This window comes from Lethenteron reissneri, chromosome 30 (assembly GCF_015708825.2).
Source record: "Lethenteron reissneri isolate LAM-NWPU_2019-01 chromosome 30, ASM1570882v1, whole genome shotgun sequence".
Taxonomy (NCBI): Eukaryota; Metazoa; Chordata; class Hyperoartia; order Petromyzontiformes; family Petromyzontidae; genus Lethenteron; species Lethenteron reissneri.
Genome location: NC_083808.1, coordinates 8,863,414 through 8,882,461, shown reverse-complemented (window position 1 = coordinate 8,882,461; position 19,048 = coordinate 8,863,414). Strand labels below are relative to the sequence as shown.

The following is a 19,048-nucleotide window of genomic DNA, read 5'->3' as shown; positions in this document are numbered from 1 at the left end:
GGAGCCTGGAGAGCTTCTTCAGAGGGTATTTGGCCTACTCTTCCATGCTGGGCAGACGTCTTGGAAGAGGTTGGGGTGCCCACGCTTTACCCCACCGCACACGCGACCTACCGATAGACCAACCGTGGTTTGGGAGTGGGGAGGCAATGCAAGACACTTGGCAATTGCTTCAGATTCAGAGCGGAGAGACGAAACTGTGGACCTCTGAATCACAAGTCCAGGGTGCTACCCGTTACGTCGCGACGGCATCCCCACACAGCTGCAGCACCTCGTCCCATATCAGTTTGGGCCCCAGGATCCCTGTGCTGACGATGAGGTCATCAGCCCCTCTGAGCCACCGAGAGCCACGTTTTTACGGTTGCTATTTTAATGCCACAATCATGACGACTCTGTGTGCTTCTACATTGCTCCCTGCTTTGTCACCTCGTCTGAGCACTCTGTTTTGTGTGTCCCTTCTCTCTGCCCCCTGATCACCGCGTGAACCCCCCTGTTCCCTTCCGCAGACCATTTTCGAGCTTTTCCAAGGTGAACAAGCTCATCGAAGACCTGCAGCTCGCCAAAAGGTATCGCAACGTCACCCGAACAATCCCTCCTCCAACCGTTCCCCGAGTATCTCTCCTCCAGCCGTTCCCCGAGTGCGGATGCTGAACTCACAGCCGCGCCTCTTTGGGGCGCCACGGTGGCGAGATGTTAATTACCTCGCCTGGTATACAGGAGGGTCGTGGGTTCGATCCCGACCCTGACACCTGCTGTGTATGTGGAGTTTTGCATGTTCTCCCCGTGGTCGTGTCGATTTTTGTCCGGGTCCTCCGGTTTTTCTCTCCGCATTTAAAATAATGCGATAATTTGGCTGCTATAAATTTCCACATGCTATGCCGCTTTGTTAAGCTATCATTTGTGGCCAGTTCGCTTCTTTAAAAAGAGCTATATGGTTCAGTGGGCTTTACCTGGTATAATAAAAATTGGTATTTTTTGTTAATGCCAGACTTTGCGAGTCAGGCCAAGTCGGGGAGTCAACCGCTAACCATTTCTGGGAGGCATGGCAATAATCTGGGGTATCAAAGAACGAGTGGCGTTGTTCCCTAGAGAAGGCCATTGTGTGTTAGTGTAAGGGAATATCGCACAATAGAAAATTATGCTCATCGAAGGATTAATACGGAAGTCAATACAGCACCATTCATACACGCACACACACACGCACACACAGACACAAAAAGACAAAGATCCCCCGTATAGCCTGAACAGACTGTAGGGGCAAGTGCTGTTAGCGAGCACCTATGAAGGCCGGAACGGTACACGAGGGGGTGGGTGGCCAGCACCACGCCCGACCGCCTTCGTCTCCCTAGTGGCGATGTTTACACACCGCACCAGGTATTCATTTAAGGCTGAGTCGACCTAGGGGAGGCCCAGGACCGGTTCAGATAATCGTCACTGGTGTTAGCCGTGAGCAGGAATCGAACCCGGGTCGCCAGGTTCATAGCGCAGCGCGCTAACCGCTACACCACCGCTCCCCACACACACACGCATGCACACGTGTATACACTCTATGTGAGCCCATTGAGACTGAAAGTTGCCCCGTAAGGTGTGAGCCATGTAAAAACAATGAAACGTAACTCACGGCTGCTCTGCAGGTGTTCGTGGTGGTCGTGTTGTACGGCTCCCCGGTGTGTTTTCGGGTTGTATCACTTGTTCATTCCACTTTGTGTACGACACTTCACCCCACCTGCCAGGAACTTGAACTCTGTTCCGGACAAAGCTACCGGCACGTGGGGCTAAACGCTGTAGACATCATGCCGAACAGCACATGGTACAACCCGAAATCTCGTCCATGACAGAGGTTTTTTTTTGGGTTAGATCACGTAAATATAGATGTGTTGTTAAACCCGCCACCACCCGACGACAAGGCCAATGAGTAAGGTTTGTCAGGCAAACAAAACGTGCCAATTCGTTACTAGTTCAGCACACCGGTGTGTTTGAGAGTAAACCCACAACATTTATAATTCGAGTACCGAGACGTTTCGCCGGTAATTACAACCAGCCTCATCAGGCGACAGCCAGAGTTGTGGAGAAATCCTCCTGTTTCGATCCTGAATAGAGGGGGTAAATTACAGAAAATGTATAACCTACACATTCAAAGCATGGTATGGCAAAATATATTTTTTGTAATATATATCTAAATAAATGTGAACATCGGTAAAGTCACGTAGAAGGGAAATAATAAAATAATAAAATATTGTTATATCATGTTTTACTTTTATTATTTCCCTTCTACGTGACTTTTAATATTATGTTTTATTTTTATAATTTTATTATTCCATTCTACGTGACTTTACCGAAAGAACCAAGAAGATGAATCCCTGCAGTCACGAAAGCTTTAAATCGAAATGTGAACATGTTCAACAATTAGGCTTGGCACAATTTTAAAACAATCACCAGCATGGAAATAAGGAGACATTAACACTCCAAGTGGAATACACCAACTATTACAAATAGCCTCTGGAAGTTTGTTGAAATCTGACATTGTTGATATTATTTTCAAAGTGGAATGTAAACAACATTGTTCCATTTACGAGAAGGATCGTATGCAAAAGTAATATTTAGCAGAATTTGTGCTTTTTGGAATGTACTAAGGAATTTAGAAGAAGCTCATCTTAGGTTTCTAGTCTTTGCCTGTGGCGTTAAAAGCGCGGCAAGGAGGAAATCTACCGCGTCCGAAACAATCTCCAAGACAAAGGTCGAGTTTGTGTTCGTGTTATCGACTGCGGGAGATAACCCGTCACATCGGAGAGCCCTCGGTGACGTGCGGAGAGGCTGTAACTCGAGACATGAAGCACAAGGATGTGTGGAATAAACGATCTGGCCCGTTTAAGGCTCCAGCACAAGATGATTTTCGTAGCAAATTACCAGGGCCAATCGCCGGCTTCATGCTGTGGCTATGAAGTTGAAGACGTATTCTTGGTTCTTTCGGTAAAGTGGTGAAAAAAAAGGAAATAATAAAACAATATAAATATTAAACAATATTGTTTTATATTTATATTATTTTATTATTTCCCTTCTACGTGACTTTACCGAAAGAACCAAGAATATGAATCCCTGCAGTCACGAAAGCTTTAAATCAAAATTTAAGTTGAAGACGGTTGGGCAAAGGGAAACGTGATTCATTTCTACAGAACGATCCAGTTTTTTTCTTTCTGTTTCAAAGTAATGTCTTGGAAGCGTGTTTAAAGTTTAGATGGTCATCAAACCGAATTATCTGATATAAATGGGAACCCCCTACAGTGACTGCAGGGATTCATCTTCTTGGTTCTTTCGGTGAAGTCACGTAGAAGGGAAGTAATAAAATAGTAAAAATAAAACATAATAAAATAATTTTATATTATATTATTTTATTATGTTTCTTTTTATTATTTTATTACTTCCCTTCTACATGACTTACAGGTTTGACCATTTCTCACTCGGTTGATTTCGTTTTCTTAAAGCGATAGAGACAATTGCATCCCATGTAGTTGGATCGTCGCATGCAAAGGAAGGATTTACTCTACTTTGTGTTCCGGCTTGGAATGTGGCACTGGAATGTTGAGGCTCTGCTTGGGTTTCTCGTGTTTGCCTGTGGTTGAAACAATCAGCAGGCACCGTTTTACACAAAAAAACAACCCCTTAACAAAAACAACTTGTGAGCAATTCATGCGTCTTCTTATCGACAGCGGGAGATAACCGGTAACGCCATAGATCTCTCAAGGACGCGCAGAGACGCTGTTATCAGAGGTGAAGCGGGAGATCGGATTTAGACCATTTAAGGCCACATGCAGCATGAGCTGATTTGAATACCAAATCTCCACAGTCAATCATTGCCATTTAGCTAAAACCATAAAGGTGTCGCCCTGTAATATCCAATTGCTGGCGGTGACGCCTCCACTAGAGGGAGGAGCTAGAGAGCTTGTTTTGGGGGTATTTGGCCTACTCTTCCACGCTGGTCAGACATCTTGGAAGAGGTGGGAGTACCCACACTTTGCCCCATCACATACGACCTGCCGATTGACTAAGTAAGAATTTGGGAACCCATCCTGATGGATAGAGGCGTAGATGTATAGGCAACAAGTTGAAGATGGGTGGGTCAAAGAGAAACATAATTGACTTTTACGTAAGAACCCCATTTACATTTCACATTTGTTAATAATGTTTTGAAGTGTGTTGAAGATTACATGGTCATATAACCAAACGCCCTAATACAATGCAACAATGCAATTTGAATGTACTGTATGTAGCGTCTGAATGCAAATACATCTTAAGAAGACATCGTGCAGCACAGGGGGGCATATTTGTTACGTGGAGAAAGAGTCGGTCGTGGGCAGAGGAAACAAGGAAGTTCTAGAGCCAGGCTTCAATAGAGGCGGGGAGTCAACAGCACGGACGGCTGGTGGTTCCACGTAAATTGTTAAACTAAACCAGAGTATGTTTAATGTATGACTCGTGAAGGTCAAGCACTTTATTTAACTTGCGTTGGGGAGTCACCGTGGCCTGTTTGTGTTCTGAATCACGCAGGCTTACCACGACCCCATGCTGAAGTTGGGCATCATGAACGAGGAAGAATTAACAAAGATATTTGGAGACCTCGACTCGTTTATTCCACTGCACCAAGGTAACAATGAACGTTACTACAAGCACCGAGCAAGCTTGGAACGTTGGCCCGACGTTGGTCGGACGGTTCCAACCACGTGCTAAAGTTGGCCCAACGTAGCACGTTTACTGGGAAGACATAAGACGTGACTATGTAACAGCAGCCTAACTGCGTGGCACAGTCACAGGGTTGTGAGTTTAAATCCTCTTCAGGATAGTACATTCTTGGCCCGTAATTTCATGCTGGTCAATCAAATTTGTACCATTTCGGGGGGAAGCAAGGGCGGTTGTTCTGATGGAGGGACTGCGATTACCACTCACGGCTCAGGGTTACTGACATTGCTCACCTCTGAGCAGAGACACAGTTGCGCTCTTTGGCTGCGAATGATAATTAACACGATGCAGCAGCATCGTTTTAGACCTTCTACAGTGTCAGGAACGCACGTGGTTGCACTCGGATGTGTTTTCGTGTGATGCCCCGTGTTGTTCAGCGTTATGTCCGACATTTCACACCACGTTTTTGCAGCATCTTCAGGAACTGAATTGAGCCATTCACCAATATCCCTTGAATTTTAATGCGTTGACTGCTGCTGCTGATGATGGTGTTGCCGGATCTGATCGCTTTACCGCCGATGCCGTCTCCTCCCGCAGACCTGGTCAGACGTCTGGAAGAGGCTCGTGGTCCCGACGGCACCGTGAAGGAAGTGGGACAAACCCTCGTCACGTGGGTGAGTGTTAAGAGACGAGGCCTGCACAGCTGCGGACACGCTCTGACAAATTTGATACTCACTCTTACATCACGCAATTGGAATACGCCACGTAGCTTCATCGCTTCCCATACCGGCAGCCTGATGCCCGCTGGCGGGTGCTGCTTTGACCTTGCCCCACACGGGGACAGCTGCCGTGGGGGGGTCCCCTTGGCTGGACAATGTCAGCTTATTGGTGTGGTTGGGACGAGACATAATTGCGAAGGTGCTACAAATTGCGGCCGCTACGTGAAAATCCTCATGGCTTAGGCAGCGGCTGGAAAACCATCCTAAACCAAACTATTTTTATTTTACCATTTAAGGCCCATTGAGCTATGTAGCTCTTTTTCAGAAGTAACCTGGCCACAAACGATAGCTTAATGAAGTGGCTTACCATGTTGAAATTAATACCAGCAGCCAAATACTCTAAACGCGTGACGTTGATTCTAAATGTGGAGGGAAAAACCGGAGGACCTGGAGAAAAATCCGTGCGACTGCTGGGAGAGAGACACGCAAACTACAAGTATACAGCAGGCGTCAGGGTCGGGATCGGACCCACAGCCTCCTGCATACCAGGCGAGGGAGTTAACATCTCGCCGCCGTTCCTGCCGTTGCAGCTGCCGTGCATCAACGCGTACACCAGCTACTGCGGCAACCAGGTGGCGGCCAAGGCGCTGCTGGACCAGAAGAAGCGCGACCCGCGCGTGCAGGACTTCCTGCAGCGCTGCATCGAGTCGCCGTTCAGCCGCAAGCTGGAGCTGTGGAGCTTCCTGGACGTGCCGCGCTCGCGCCTCGTCAAGTACCCGCTGCTGCTGCGCGAGATCGAGCGCCACACGCCCGCGGAGCACCCCGACGTCGACCTGCTGCGCCACGCGGTGAGGGCCCTGCCGCGGTCACTCTGATTGACAGGGGGTGGAGCTACATAATGGGGGTGGAGCTACATGACGGGGGTGGAGCTACATGATGGGGGTGGAGCTACATGACGGGGGGTGGAGCTACATGACGGGGGGTGGAGCTACATGACGGGGGGTGGAGCTACATGACGGGGGATGGAGCTACATGATGGGGGTGGAGCTACATGACGGGGGTGGAGCTACATGACGGGGGTGGAGCTACATGATGGGGGTGGAGCTACATGACAGGGGGTGGAGCTACATGACAGGGGGTGGAGCTACATGATAGGGGGTGGAGCTACATGATGGGGGTGGAGCTACATGACGGGGGTGGAGCTACATGATGGGGGGTGGAGCTACATGACGGGGAGTGGAGCTACATGACGGAGAGTGGAGCTACATGATGGGGGGTGGAGCTACATGACAGGGGGTGGAGCTACATGATGGGGGTGGAGCTACATGATGGGGGTGGAGCTACATGACGGGGGGTGGAGCTACATGATGGGGGGTGGAGCTACATGACAGGGGGTGGATGTGTGTAAGTTCAACTTCTTTCGCACCGTAAGTAACCAACCGTGCAAATCGGAGGTGCGGGGGAAGGACAACAAACTAAACACAGAAAGCAGTTGGAAGTGTCCTGCCATCGATATTTAGCCACCCACTGCGAGCATCTTCGCCGCACTAATCGGGTACTGGAGGGAAATATTTTAAATCCGTTAATGGCGCTCCCGTTTCTCCTTGTCACTGCAAGGGCCCCTTTGTGCACAGCCAAGATGCACGTTACTTGTAGCCATATTACTTGTGAAACCCAATGCGGCCCTCGGTGAGGAGAGGGCTCCTCAACCCGTGTTGTCAGGTCATCACCCCTGAGAGGTGGCTGAGTGGGATCCGTGAAAGGCAAACAAAACGTGGCCATACTTGGCATCGGGGAGAAGCGGCAAACTGGTAGGAGGCTAAGCACACTCGCCAACCAAACACCAGCCCTACCCCTTAAGCTAAACAAACACCACCCTCTCGCACAATCCTTCCCCTTATTCTGCCTGCCCCTCTCCACCTCCCCACGAACATTGCTCCATCTGACCGCAGGTCAAGGAATAGAACCCCTCGGCGAGCGTGTTAAACATTTGGCCTCCCCCGTCGCCCGTGATGACTCGCGTGCCTTCCCATGACCGCCGAGCTGATGCCGCTTCTTTGTCCACCCCCCCTCCCCCCTCAGACGGAGATCGTCCGGGGCATCCTCTCGGAGATCAACTTGCGCACGGGCGAGTCCGAGTGCTGCTTCTACCGCGAGCGGCTCGAGTTTGTGGACGCGCGGCACCGGGACCCGCGCATCGCCTCGGCGCGTCTCCTGCACTGCCACGGGGAGCTGCGCAACCAACGTGGCACCGTGAGTGCCCCCACGCACACTGCACGGCTCGGCGAGTTGGCCGGGCGGTAGCGCATTTGCCGCTCGTTGTAGCAGAGGATTCGCGCTTCAAGCCCTGCGGCCCGGCCTAGTTAATGCTGCGGGCGTGTTCACCGAAATAATACACTCGGTGCCTGCTTCGCGGTGAACGATTGAAGATCACGTGATGTTATTTGAAAAAGACTCGGTCATGTGCGCAGGCGTCATGGTCAAAAATTGACCAAATTCGAAAAAAATTACCTGCAACTTATTTAATGGGATTAAACCACATGGCACCATCACCGCTTTCCGGCAGACTATGCCGGTCTGTGAAGCTTAGCCCCTTCGCGATAGCTTGTGCTACGAGAGTGATGCGAATACCAAATGTGCTCTTAACTGTTATGTCCTTTTCACTTCTCTCTGCCCACCGCGGCATCTTTCAATGCATGATGTTTAACATCCATTCATCCTGGTCACTTGTTTCATTAATTTACATCGCACATCCGTGTCAAAGACCCATGACCACATGACCCAGGATGTGCCCGATCCCATAATATACCGGAAGCTCAGCAGGGGTTGGGTGCGAATGGTGCATGGATGGATGACCACCATGCATAACAGGTGCTATAGGCTGTGGGGCTCGGTTTTGGCCATCGGAAGGGCAGTACAGCAACATCAATTGTTGTATTGTGCTTCTGTGCTCCCACTTCTACACTCCACCTTTTAAGGAAAACGCACTGGCCAGCGTGGTCAAATAACACCCCACTATCCGCATGGCATGGGGAGGCACTCATCCAGTAGCGGATTGACAAAGGGCTGTACATGTGCATTCAATAAAAAAGCTAAGTACCCCCATTTTTCAAACGGCAATGCAAATAATGCTCGGTTGAGCATGGAGCCACTTAGACCTGAAAATACATTCCAGGTTTTTACTCTGGCATGATTACCAACAATATATACATCATTTGTATTGATATTGATTGGGTAGTAGCCGAACACACAAGCTACGGAAGCACTTATTTACACGCACACGGCACAGAAATGCACGAATCTCATCGGACTAAAACACACTTTATTTACGCATGTACACGTGTGCGTCCGTGCGCGTGTGTGTGGCCACCCAACAGAAGCTGCACGTGTTTCTGTTTGACGAGGTGCTGGTGCTCACTCGGCCTGGCGCACGCGGAGAGAGAAGTTTCTACCAGGTGGGAGACGCCGTGGCCCGAACAAGCAAACTTCCTACCCGGCACACGATCGATAGTGAATTTACTTATCAACGTTTAGCAGTGCAAATACGAGCCATCGAGCCGGTTGGCTCAGGTTTGATGATTCAATTAAAGTCTGCAACCCCCCAGTAATTTTGGCTGTTAATGACACTCACGTCATTGTCGTCATTTGCAATATCAGACGATCAGGTGACGGTGTCATGGTCCCAATTTTATAATGACCTTCGACTTCGAGCACTTCAACACCGACGTTTGCCATTCCTGATCCGTGCAGCCCCAGCTGGCTTTGACAATGTCGATCATAATAAAGCTGCTACTACTATCGATAACGATGATACAGTTCGATTACCTTTTGGATTCGTCGAGCATCTAAATCAGTGGTCGGCAACCAAAGTAACAGGAAGAGCCTTTTTTTTCCAGTTCGGTAAAAAAATGCAATATTTCAAGAGGCACAATGCGTGTCAATAATGTCACGAAGCAGTCCTAAAAGCGGGGCATGCAGCTCAGGAGCCGCAGGTTGCCGACGCCTGCTCTAAATGCAACCGCATTTTAAGAACGTACAAAAACAGCGGGCGCAGTTGGCCATTAGCAGAGGAAAACAGATGGGTCTTGAGCCAGGATGGGGGCAGGGCTCCACTCGGTGCCTCGGTGCGTGAATTGCGCACCTTGATCCGTGTCTTTGATCATCGCACAGGTGTTCCGGCAGCCGGTCCCCACGGCGGAGCTCCGCCTGGAGGACATCACGGAGCCAGGGGGAAGAGGCTCCTTCCGTGGACCCTTCGGGCCAAACGATCGTGGTGAGAATTCAGACATCGTTTTCTGTCGTTGCCTTTGATTCCACTGTGAGTCAACGCTCATGGTGGCACTGACGGGAATGATGACACTCGTAGCTGTAGTAGTAATAATTAACAAGAATCATTTGTTTTTTGAAAGAGCGCCATTTACAACGGGGCATCTCATAGCACTTTATATCTCATCTCAAACATTTGAATGGGGCACCCCAGGTGGCAGATGTCTCTGTGTGGCACAAGATGTGACCTCAGCACCACGCCTGCAAGCGAAAAATAGTTTAGCAGGTCGGGGTGGGTGGTGGGGGGGGGGTGACAATCGCTTCGTCTAATCCCGATGATCGAGTAATTTGCCGATGACGCCGGCACCGCGAGTTTGACAACTCTTCACGGTGACGCCGGTACCCCCAGGCAAGAACGCGTTCCGCGTGGGCGTGGGGCCCATGGGCCGAGGCCACACCCTGCAGGCCGACAGCGCCTACAACAAGCGGCGCTGGCTCGCGTGCCTGGGGACCGCCCTGCATGGACGCGCCCAGGGCACGGGTCCCCCGCCGAGCCCCCCCGAGATCCCCGCCGACGACAGCGGCCCCCCGACGCCCGGCGAAGCGTACAGCGACGCGGAGGAGGCGCCCGGGTCGGTGCGCTCCGACATGGAGCTGTCCCTGGGCGGATTCTCCGACTCGGAGTCCGAGGTGAGCGACATAGGAGCCGGAGGTGAAGGCGATCGCGGACGCCCCTCGTTGTGACGCGGCGGTAGACGCGCGTTCCCGTTCCCCGAAAAGCGCCGCGTTTAGCGAAAACCGCGTTCAGCGACGAATTGCCGTACTGTGATTCCTCGCACTGTGAAATCAGCTTGCAGTCATACCATGGCGGGACAGAGAACTGATGAGGATGCGCCGCCGCATGATAAGCCACTTCGTTGAGCAATCATTTGTGCCCAGGTGGCTCATCAAAAAGAGCTGTATAGCTCAGTGGGCCTTACCTGGTAAAACACAAATAGTTCAATATTTTTTTATCGTGTCGTTTCAGCGGTCCGAAGTGTCCTCCGTCATGGACACGAGTGAAGTTCTCCACATGACCTCCTGGCGAGGCCGGGAGGGCCCTGGGTTTCTGGACGAGATGTCCAGGGACTGCTTATCTGACCGCGAGGAGGTCTCCAGCGGGCAGGAGGACTGAAGGGAAACGTCCTGTCAAGGGGGTCCTTCACTCCCTCCTCTTCACACGACATCCTCCTATTGAATCATCACCCGACGACTTTCCACACACAGAGACGAATGACCAGCATTGACAACATTACCGTTGTTGATCAACGTTGTATGACAATAGAAAAAGAGGCCGACGGATGGTATGGGTCCTTTTTTTCTGGCTCCTATAATACCCCTTTTCCACTGGCACAGCCGAGCCGAGCCAGCGCGGAGCCCTCACGGTACTACGGGTAGCTTCCTCCCACTGGCAATTTGCCGCGCCGAGCTAGAACCAAACCGTGACCCACTGTAAATCTAGCTCCGGGGGGCCAAGCAGGGCCAGGGGCAGGGTTAATCACACGTGCATTGCGTGCGACGTCAATCGATGCAATTCCAACGCAGCGTCACCGCGGCATCTGCGCGCGCCTCGACTCGTTTATTGCGTTAGCGACGTCAGCGGCACGGCTCGGCTACTGCAGTGGAAAAACAACCTGACTCCTTCTCGGCCGCGCCCAGCTGGCTCGGCCTGGCGCAGCTACTGTAAGTTGTCCAGTGGAAATGAGGTATTTGCTGTGCGGTGTCGGCAGAAGGTATTGCCACACCTGAAGTGCCTTCAATGATATTAACCAGAGGCTCGGAGCGCCCCGCCAACTGCTCTTGGGGTTGTTAGTAAAATGCTGATCTACGCATTCATAGTCATGTTTCTTTGTAATATTTTAAATGTTGGATGTTGGGTACCGTATTGCTGTGAGTGTTAAATACAAAGACCGCAAAGCAATCAATTGTTCTCTTTAAAAACGCCAGTTCATCAAAACTTCCAAACGGGCAGCTGGTGTTTTAAATGACAACGTCTTTGGTTGGATTTTTAACAAGAGGACTTGTGAGATGGAATGCCATCTCTGTAATTGTCGTGAATTACGTTTTTTGTTTTAATCTCAATCTCGCTTAAAACAGTTGCTCGCAGTCATGAAGAGGTTCCTTTTCAGTGACCAATTACCTCCCTGGTTTAATTTGCCAGCCTAACTCTATGGATTGCCGTGAGCGAGTTCAATCTTCCGTAGGTGTTGCACTCATTATTTTGGGCTACGACAGCCTTTTCGCATGTTTCGCTACCCACGTTTTAACGAGGGCGGAGGGGAGAGGGGGGGTTCGTGTAGACATCGGCTAATTGGAATTCGCCGTTAAATTGTGGCGGCGTAGTACAACGGACGCAGATCGCATACTCCTCTAGACGCTGTGGATCATTCGTAACGCCACCGCAAATGCAAACGCAGTTGTTTCACGGCAGGTTTTTGTCAATGAATTTCACCCTTCCACTGTGCTAGTCTGAGTCTAGTTTCTCATCTGCCAGTTGCACGCAGCGCTATGGGGGCGGGTTAGAATGCGAATGTTTATCACCGATGGCATCACACCTCGCGTGTGAAACGAGGCTCGTATGGCATTCGTTTTTTTAGTGCACGAGCCACCAGGGATGTATAACCTCACGGTTTCGCGTAGACTTTAACCTTCACGAACAAAGGCTTGTCAAACCTTGGGCATTTCTCCAAACACCTTAAGCCATGCAAATATAAGTCTAATAGTGCCACATATGCCTGTGCCAAGACCAGGAGCCTAACGAAATGCAAAACAAGCCAATCAGACTTTAGCACAGACCGAACGCATTCTCCCGCGCCAGCAGACGGAGCCAAGATGAGGCCACGCAGTCCGATCTCAGTGGATATCTGGCGCCGGTGCTCACTCGAATGCGAAGTGCATACGTGTGTTTTTTATTTTATTTATCTCCGCGTTGTTGACAAATGCTGTACGGGCACAGTGGGCTTTATTTTATTTATTTTTTGTAATGAAAACTATTGTGTTGTGGGACGACATTCAGCCACGTGACATGTGATGCCAGTGTTTATCAATTAGGGTGCCACTCAGGGTCACACCTCCTGCTCTTATTCTTTTGCCTGTTAATCTGAAGTGTTGCGAGTGTCAAGGCAATCCCTCAATATTTCCTGGTTGCTCAACATCGGCGCTAAATTCGTTCCGGTCGATACCCACCGTGGCATCGAAGCAAAGAGGAGGAGGAGGGGATCCTGAGCAAACTGTGGATATGAATCGAGTAGAATAAGATTCTGCTGACTTTTCCACGAAAAGTCACAACTGAAACTTGACTTTTCCGTTTGCGTATCGAGTGGCACCCTACTTCCTCCATACATGGTATGGAATATCATGTAATGTGGTTTGTCTCCGCAGTGGCATTGTCAGCATTTGCTTTGGTCCAATATCCTCCTGCCTTTTTAATATGGCAGTTTTAACGACTCTTTGCGAGTTTCCCAAAACGCCCGACAAATTGGGCACTTTAAAGCGATAATAATCACGACCCAGACCACGCAGTGCTGGGTGGAAGCAGGTCAGCACAATAGCCAACTGCATTGCAACGAGTTACATTCGAACAGAGAATATTTCAGGGATTCCTTAAGGGAAGTGGACACCGCAATGGTGGTGTGATGGTGAAGGCTTCTCTCTGCAAGGCATTGAGCTCCGATCGAGTAATCCATGCCAAACGGAGTAACGATCAAAGTTCTGCTCGGTCACCCCGGAAGCGTGGAGTTGGCAAATCCGATAATCTATGCAATCGATCGTCAGTTCGATTGCTCTACTAAACGGTCGACGAGATAAAAAACAGTGGGGTAAATAAAGTTTTACCTCTATTCCCTGCGTGGGCCGCTGAATGTGGAGGTGATGGAGTGAGCACCAACAAGGCATCTGAGCGAGTGGCGTCTTTGTGGCATGCCAGCGTCGTGAATAGCTTTGCAAATGTATCTTTGGCATTGAGAGTCAAGAATTGTTCGTTCGGGGCATTGGGTTCCATATGTATGTACGTACGTGTGTGCGTTTTTTAAGCTTGTTTGTGCTTATTAAGATTCCACTTTCTTGGAAGGGAAATTGAGCCAAAGGATTAATCTTGGTTGATGTAGAGTATTCGGTGATTAATTAAGTGCAAACCGGCCTGTGTACAAATACACAATCCTATGACGATATAGCAGTTGGCATATGTACAGGAGCCGTAAATGATTTCACTGCTCATTGATGCAATTTAAGAGGGCTGATTAATGTGCAGATCTGAACTGGGTATGACCACCAGAACCAGATATGGCCCATCACTGAGAACTCAAAACCGTTGAGACCACCACTGGTACATTTTACATGTTTACCGATTATCTTAGCGCATTGTGCCTACTTTACGTTCAAATGGCAATCCGAATTTACAAGGTAATTCAATCAAAAGCAGTTTTAAATCGAAATCATTTTATTATTGACGCAGTATCTGCGTAAAATAAGAAAGCATTGGTTGAAGTATAAACCTGAAAACAATTGGTCCTTAAGTACTAGAGGTCACTGAATAGCCACATTATGGTATTGCACTCCAGTAATCTTAGCGTTGTGTACCGGCGACAGACAACATCTACTGTAGCAGAGATTTTTTCGAAATCTTGCCTTGAAATATATTAATCTAGTCAAGATTTGAGTCTTAAAGTAGATTTTAAGCTGCAAGTGTATATAGTATCATTTGGCATCTGGGGGTTGTTTGCGTAGGGGTTCTGTAGCATTCACGGATTAATCAGAACTCTATCCTGCAATTTGGAAAACGTGCCAAATAGGTCGAATACTTACCTTGCCATGCTACTACTTTGCAGAAGGTCCTCCACTGCAGAGAGCTTTAGAGAGCCCCTCTAGAAGGTAGTGTGGCCTACTCTTCCACTCTGACTTGAGGTTTTGGATGAAGCGGGACTACCCACACTTTACCCCACCAAATATACGACTTGTCGATCGACACGTCTGCTGATGGATAGGCTTCCGCGCCAGTAGATCGAATCAAACCGGTGACCTCTGGTTTCGCTGGCCCACCGCACTGCTAACTAACCCTTAGACCACTGCAGCATCATTGCCAAATTAGTATTCCCTTAACAAAAAAGAATGAGACTTGGAGAAAAGGAGTATTATGGTATGGGGTGTATTCGTTGCCAGGTTTTCAGCTGCATGAGTTAAGAGTCAAGGTAAGACTGATTAAAATGAAATTCCATTCTCTACCCCTTTGCTGTTTCTCCAGAAGGTGTTTTTTTCAATGAAAAATTACAATGGCATTTTTGTTTGATGGCATAATCTCAGCTGACATTGCAAAACCGTGTCGAAATACTCTTCCGTCATGCGATACCAAATCGTGGTTCATGTGTTAAGGTCGATTGAACAAGACTATTATATTTTTTTATTATAAGTTGTATAATTTGGCGTTGGCACAAACTAAACATCACGCCTGGTTAATTTGTCTTATCATTGATAGAGTTCTTTTTAATGAAATTTTATTTTAATTTCTTTTAATATACAGTACTACAAAGGTAATTAGGTTGTTAGCTCTTAAATACATATTTAATTTTTTATTGATTTCTGATGGTATATTTAATCAAGCATGCAGATACCTGCAGTTTTAAATTAGCTCGTAAGTTATTTTCACTTTATATAGTAAAAGTACTATATATATAAAATGAATACGTGAGGGTTTTTTTGGTGACAATTTTCAACCATACTTAAGACGATATTGAGAGAGAAATGAACAAAGAATCGTAAGACTGATAGAAACTGACAAGAACAAGTCTGTGTTGAGTGTTTATAATGTTTCAAGGGTTTCCAATGGATTTCACATCTCATTTTTATATACGGTACAACATAGATCTGGTCCGCCAGGCACTGACGTACAGGCGGGCACATGGCAAGGTCATATACGTGAACATCCATGGAAAATGACAGCGACACCATGCATATATACTGCACTGGGATGTGGGCAGTTCATTGGTCAGGGAGGATATGTGACGTTTATAATGTCTGCTTCCCACCTCTTAAGCAGCACCACTGTATGCAGGGTAACGCGTGTAAATGTTACCTTGGTTTAAAACTTGACAAAGAGGTTTGGCAGTTTTCGTTGCCTTTTCCCCATGGTGTGGTGAATCGATGTCGTAAATTGGATTGTTGGAAGACGTGAATTAAGGCGGCGTGGCTCAGTTGCCATAAAGTTGGCGTCGCGAAAAAAGTCATTGCCTTGAAATGCAATTCGCCGAGAAAGACTTGGAAAGTTGGCTGCACAGTAAGAGAACGTGTTGTTCAGGTGGTCTGCGGATGTTATATGGAGGTGCTTGGAGCACCGTTGGTCGGAAAGGAATGCACTGTACACTCTATATGGCAGGTGGTCTCAAGTCCTACATCGCAAATGAAAAGGGTGCAGACTCGTACGTGACTGCATATTACACTCCAGTCGTAACTCACAACGTGGCTTACTTTCAGCCTGGAGCTGTCTCCAGAGAATAATATCTGCCTCCCAGTACGACTGGTAGTGGAAACGCTTTAAAATACAGGAGATCTTCCTTTTCAAAAATACTAAGACCACCGGTCATGTATGTATGTGTACCGCTGTATCGTGTAATGGTAAGGTTTGTCGTGAATGAAGGTATTGGGAAAGGGATGAACAGGACAAAACAAATGAACGGAAACACCGCTTCAGGTCTGCATTTAAGTATTATTATTTTTTGCCAAGAAACACAATTTCACCTCAGATTAGTTGAGGTTCTAGGGTCATTATAGGAAGTGCGTGTCAACAGGCAAAGCTTTACCACCGTCATAAAACACAACGGAATTATCAAACAGTTTAGTTGTATTTTAGTGTGAATGCAAAACACTCGGCATCTACAAAACTGTGCTTATTTTTACATGAAATTACTTCATGCTGGCCTTTTGCAGTGGTTCCGTGACTTTGTGTCCAATGGTTAAAAAAAGGTATTTTGAGAGTACAGCTTTGGTGACTCAGAGGACTGATGTCACGTTTGTGTGGTAATGTTTTGGTTGTAATGTTTTAGGGAATGTTTAGTTTTTTAGTTAAGAGGGAACGACTTCAAATGGTCCACACAAGTAGCAGGTGGCTGATGAGAGGCACCGCGCATCAAGGTGACTGACTGGGCCATCGGCCAAACAATGGAGAGAGGAGGAAAGAAAATCACCTCTTAAATTTCAACAACCACGTCTCCACTTTCGGATGGAATTCCACCCTCCCCAACCGGCCCCCCTGATAAACTTAAAATTTTTCACAACAAATTATTTTTCATCGCCACTCTCGTTACAAAGTGCCCGGTTTTGCTCTCGATGTACACTGGCTTGGAGCAGTAATCGCCACGAGGTGCTTGTTCAGTTATCTTCCCCCCCCCCCCCAGGAGGTGATTTCAAGAGACAGTCTCGGAAACGATTTCGATGGATTCCTGAAGTCAAAATTCGATTCCAATGTCACATTAACAACCGCCACGATTTACAAAGCGTGTTTATGACTTTGGCGTCCATTCTATCAGCTGAACGATTCAGCATGCTGCTGCTGTACAGCGTTGCAGTGGCTGCACGAGTGCAAGTGACTCGTGTGTTTTATTTTACGATCGTAGAAAGTGGCCGAGAGATAGGCGACAAGGTGGCGTCTTGATTTGTTACTGACTGTGCTTGGGTCGCTTTCTTCTTCTGTATGGGGCATGTACATTTGTAAAGTACACTGTAAATTGTTACCAAATAAAATGTTGTAAAATCGTATTTTTGTTTTTGTTTAAAGTCTAACCTTGACCGTACAATTTTTGTGACCGTGGTCGATCTCACGTATGCCACCTTCAAAGACGGTCAGACCTAGCCTGGTTATCAATGGCACGCGACTGCGGTGTGCGTGCCAGCTCTGCTGGCCAGAATCCCTCTGAAACCTTGTTGTTTGGAAACTATAAAAGCCGAAAAAATGTTGTCACACGCATAAAGCTGCGGGCACTTCATCTCAAACCACTTTATGGTGCAAAGCACCCAAATGTGTGCAAACTCTTGGCGCCAGCTGTTACAGGGCACTCGCGGTTGTGGGGAATTTACTGGTGCTGTATAGAGCAGTGGATTAACCATTGCTGCTGATGAGGAACACGTGGATTCGAGAACATATGCAGGTTACAGTTGTTTGTAATTCAAACAGCTAGGAGACATACGTGGGCCCGGGTAGGACGTCTCATGGATAGAAGGGACGATGACCGACGGTCGAGTATAAAGACGGAGTGGCAGGCAAGGGACGGAACGAGTCTGAGAGAATGCCCACAGCTCGCGTTTAGGTAATTGGTGGATTGTTACATCGCAAGATTCGTGAGATATGGTCGACGGCTTGTGGGGGCCTTCATCCAGCAGTGGATAAACCAAGGCTGATCGTGATGGATTCAGTAGCACGGGTTGACTGTACTCTAAAGCGACAGACTTGGCTTGTGTTAGCGTCAAGAGCACATGTAGATATCCCCATGAATTGTCATCATCATGTTGGATGAGATAAACCAGAAACCATGATGTGACTTATCAGTGAAACCCGTGACATAACGAGAAACTAGAACTGGCACGATTTGTCGGCTAAATATTATAACCAACTACTTGCGTGGTCAATTACTCGGGCACCTTGAAACATGGTGGGAAATTCCATCCTGCCTCCCGAAGGCAGGAAACCCCCGAAACACCATGCCCAGCGTGACGCGGCAGACGATGTCGATGATGTCGTCACGAAGCCCCGCCCAACACCTCCCGTCCAGCAGCACACGTGGGAACACAGGTGAAAATGTCAAACGATCAGCTGAATTATAAAAAAAACAATCGGAGTAATAGATGACTTTAATAACCGGTTAGCCAAGCTACACTTAAAGGAAATATTTTAACATGTTGAAATAAGCGTGCCACAAACAGAAAATAGCTTGCAGCCAATATTTAAACAACTTCAACCTTAAACCATTTGGAAACATCAGATGAGGTATAGTCAACAGTGTTGACCTGAAATTCATGATAAACTTCAGCCATACTAAAATCAATTCTCCCCAAGCCATCGTCATCAGTGTGATTCAACAATTCAACTCGCCACCACTGCCCATGAGCAAGAACCAAAAATACTCAAATTCACCGTACAAGCTCCCTTTTATGCGCGACCTCTACTATCTGTAACCCTGAAGCTGTTGGTGAAATGTCCTCCTCCGGAAAATACACTGCCGTTCTCTCTGTCGCTCACACACTCGGTCACTTGTTCCGCTGTGCGCGGATGAGTCTGCCGATGGAATGGCAGCCCAAAAGGGGTGAACACCATTGAGAAAAGGGTGACCACCGTGAAGATGGAGAGATGAGATCAGTTCGTGTGTGCG

The 19,048-nt window shown here is 48.1% G+C and overlaps 1 protein-coding gene across 1 annotated transcript; it reads left to right on the top strand.

Moving 5' to 3' along the window:
- The first annotated feature begins 4,505 nt into the window (after positions 1-4,505).
- Positions 4,506-17,451, top strand: LOC133349499 (neuroepithelial cell-transforming gene 1 protein-like). Its single transcript, XM_061563006.1, has 8 exons — positions 4,506-4,639; positions 5,269-5,345; positions 5,981-6,238; positions 7,473-7,643; positions 8,768-8,845; positions 9,561-9,663; positions 10,066-10,346; positions 10,684-17,451. The coding sequence occupies exons 1-8, from the start codon at positions 4,558-4,560 to the stop codon at positions 10,828-10,830; spliced, it is 1,197 nt and encodes a 398-aa protein (XP_061418990.1). The 5' UTR covers positions 4,506-4,557; the 3' UTR covers positions 10,831-17,451.
- Positions 17,452-19,048: the final 1,597 nt, after the last annotated feature.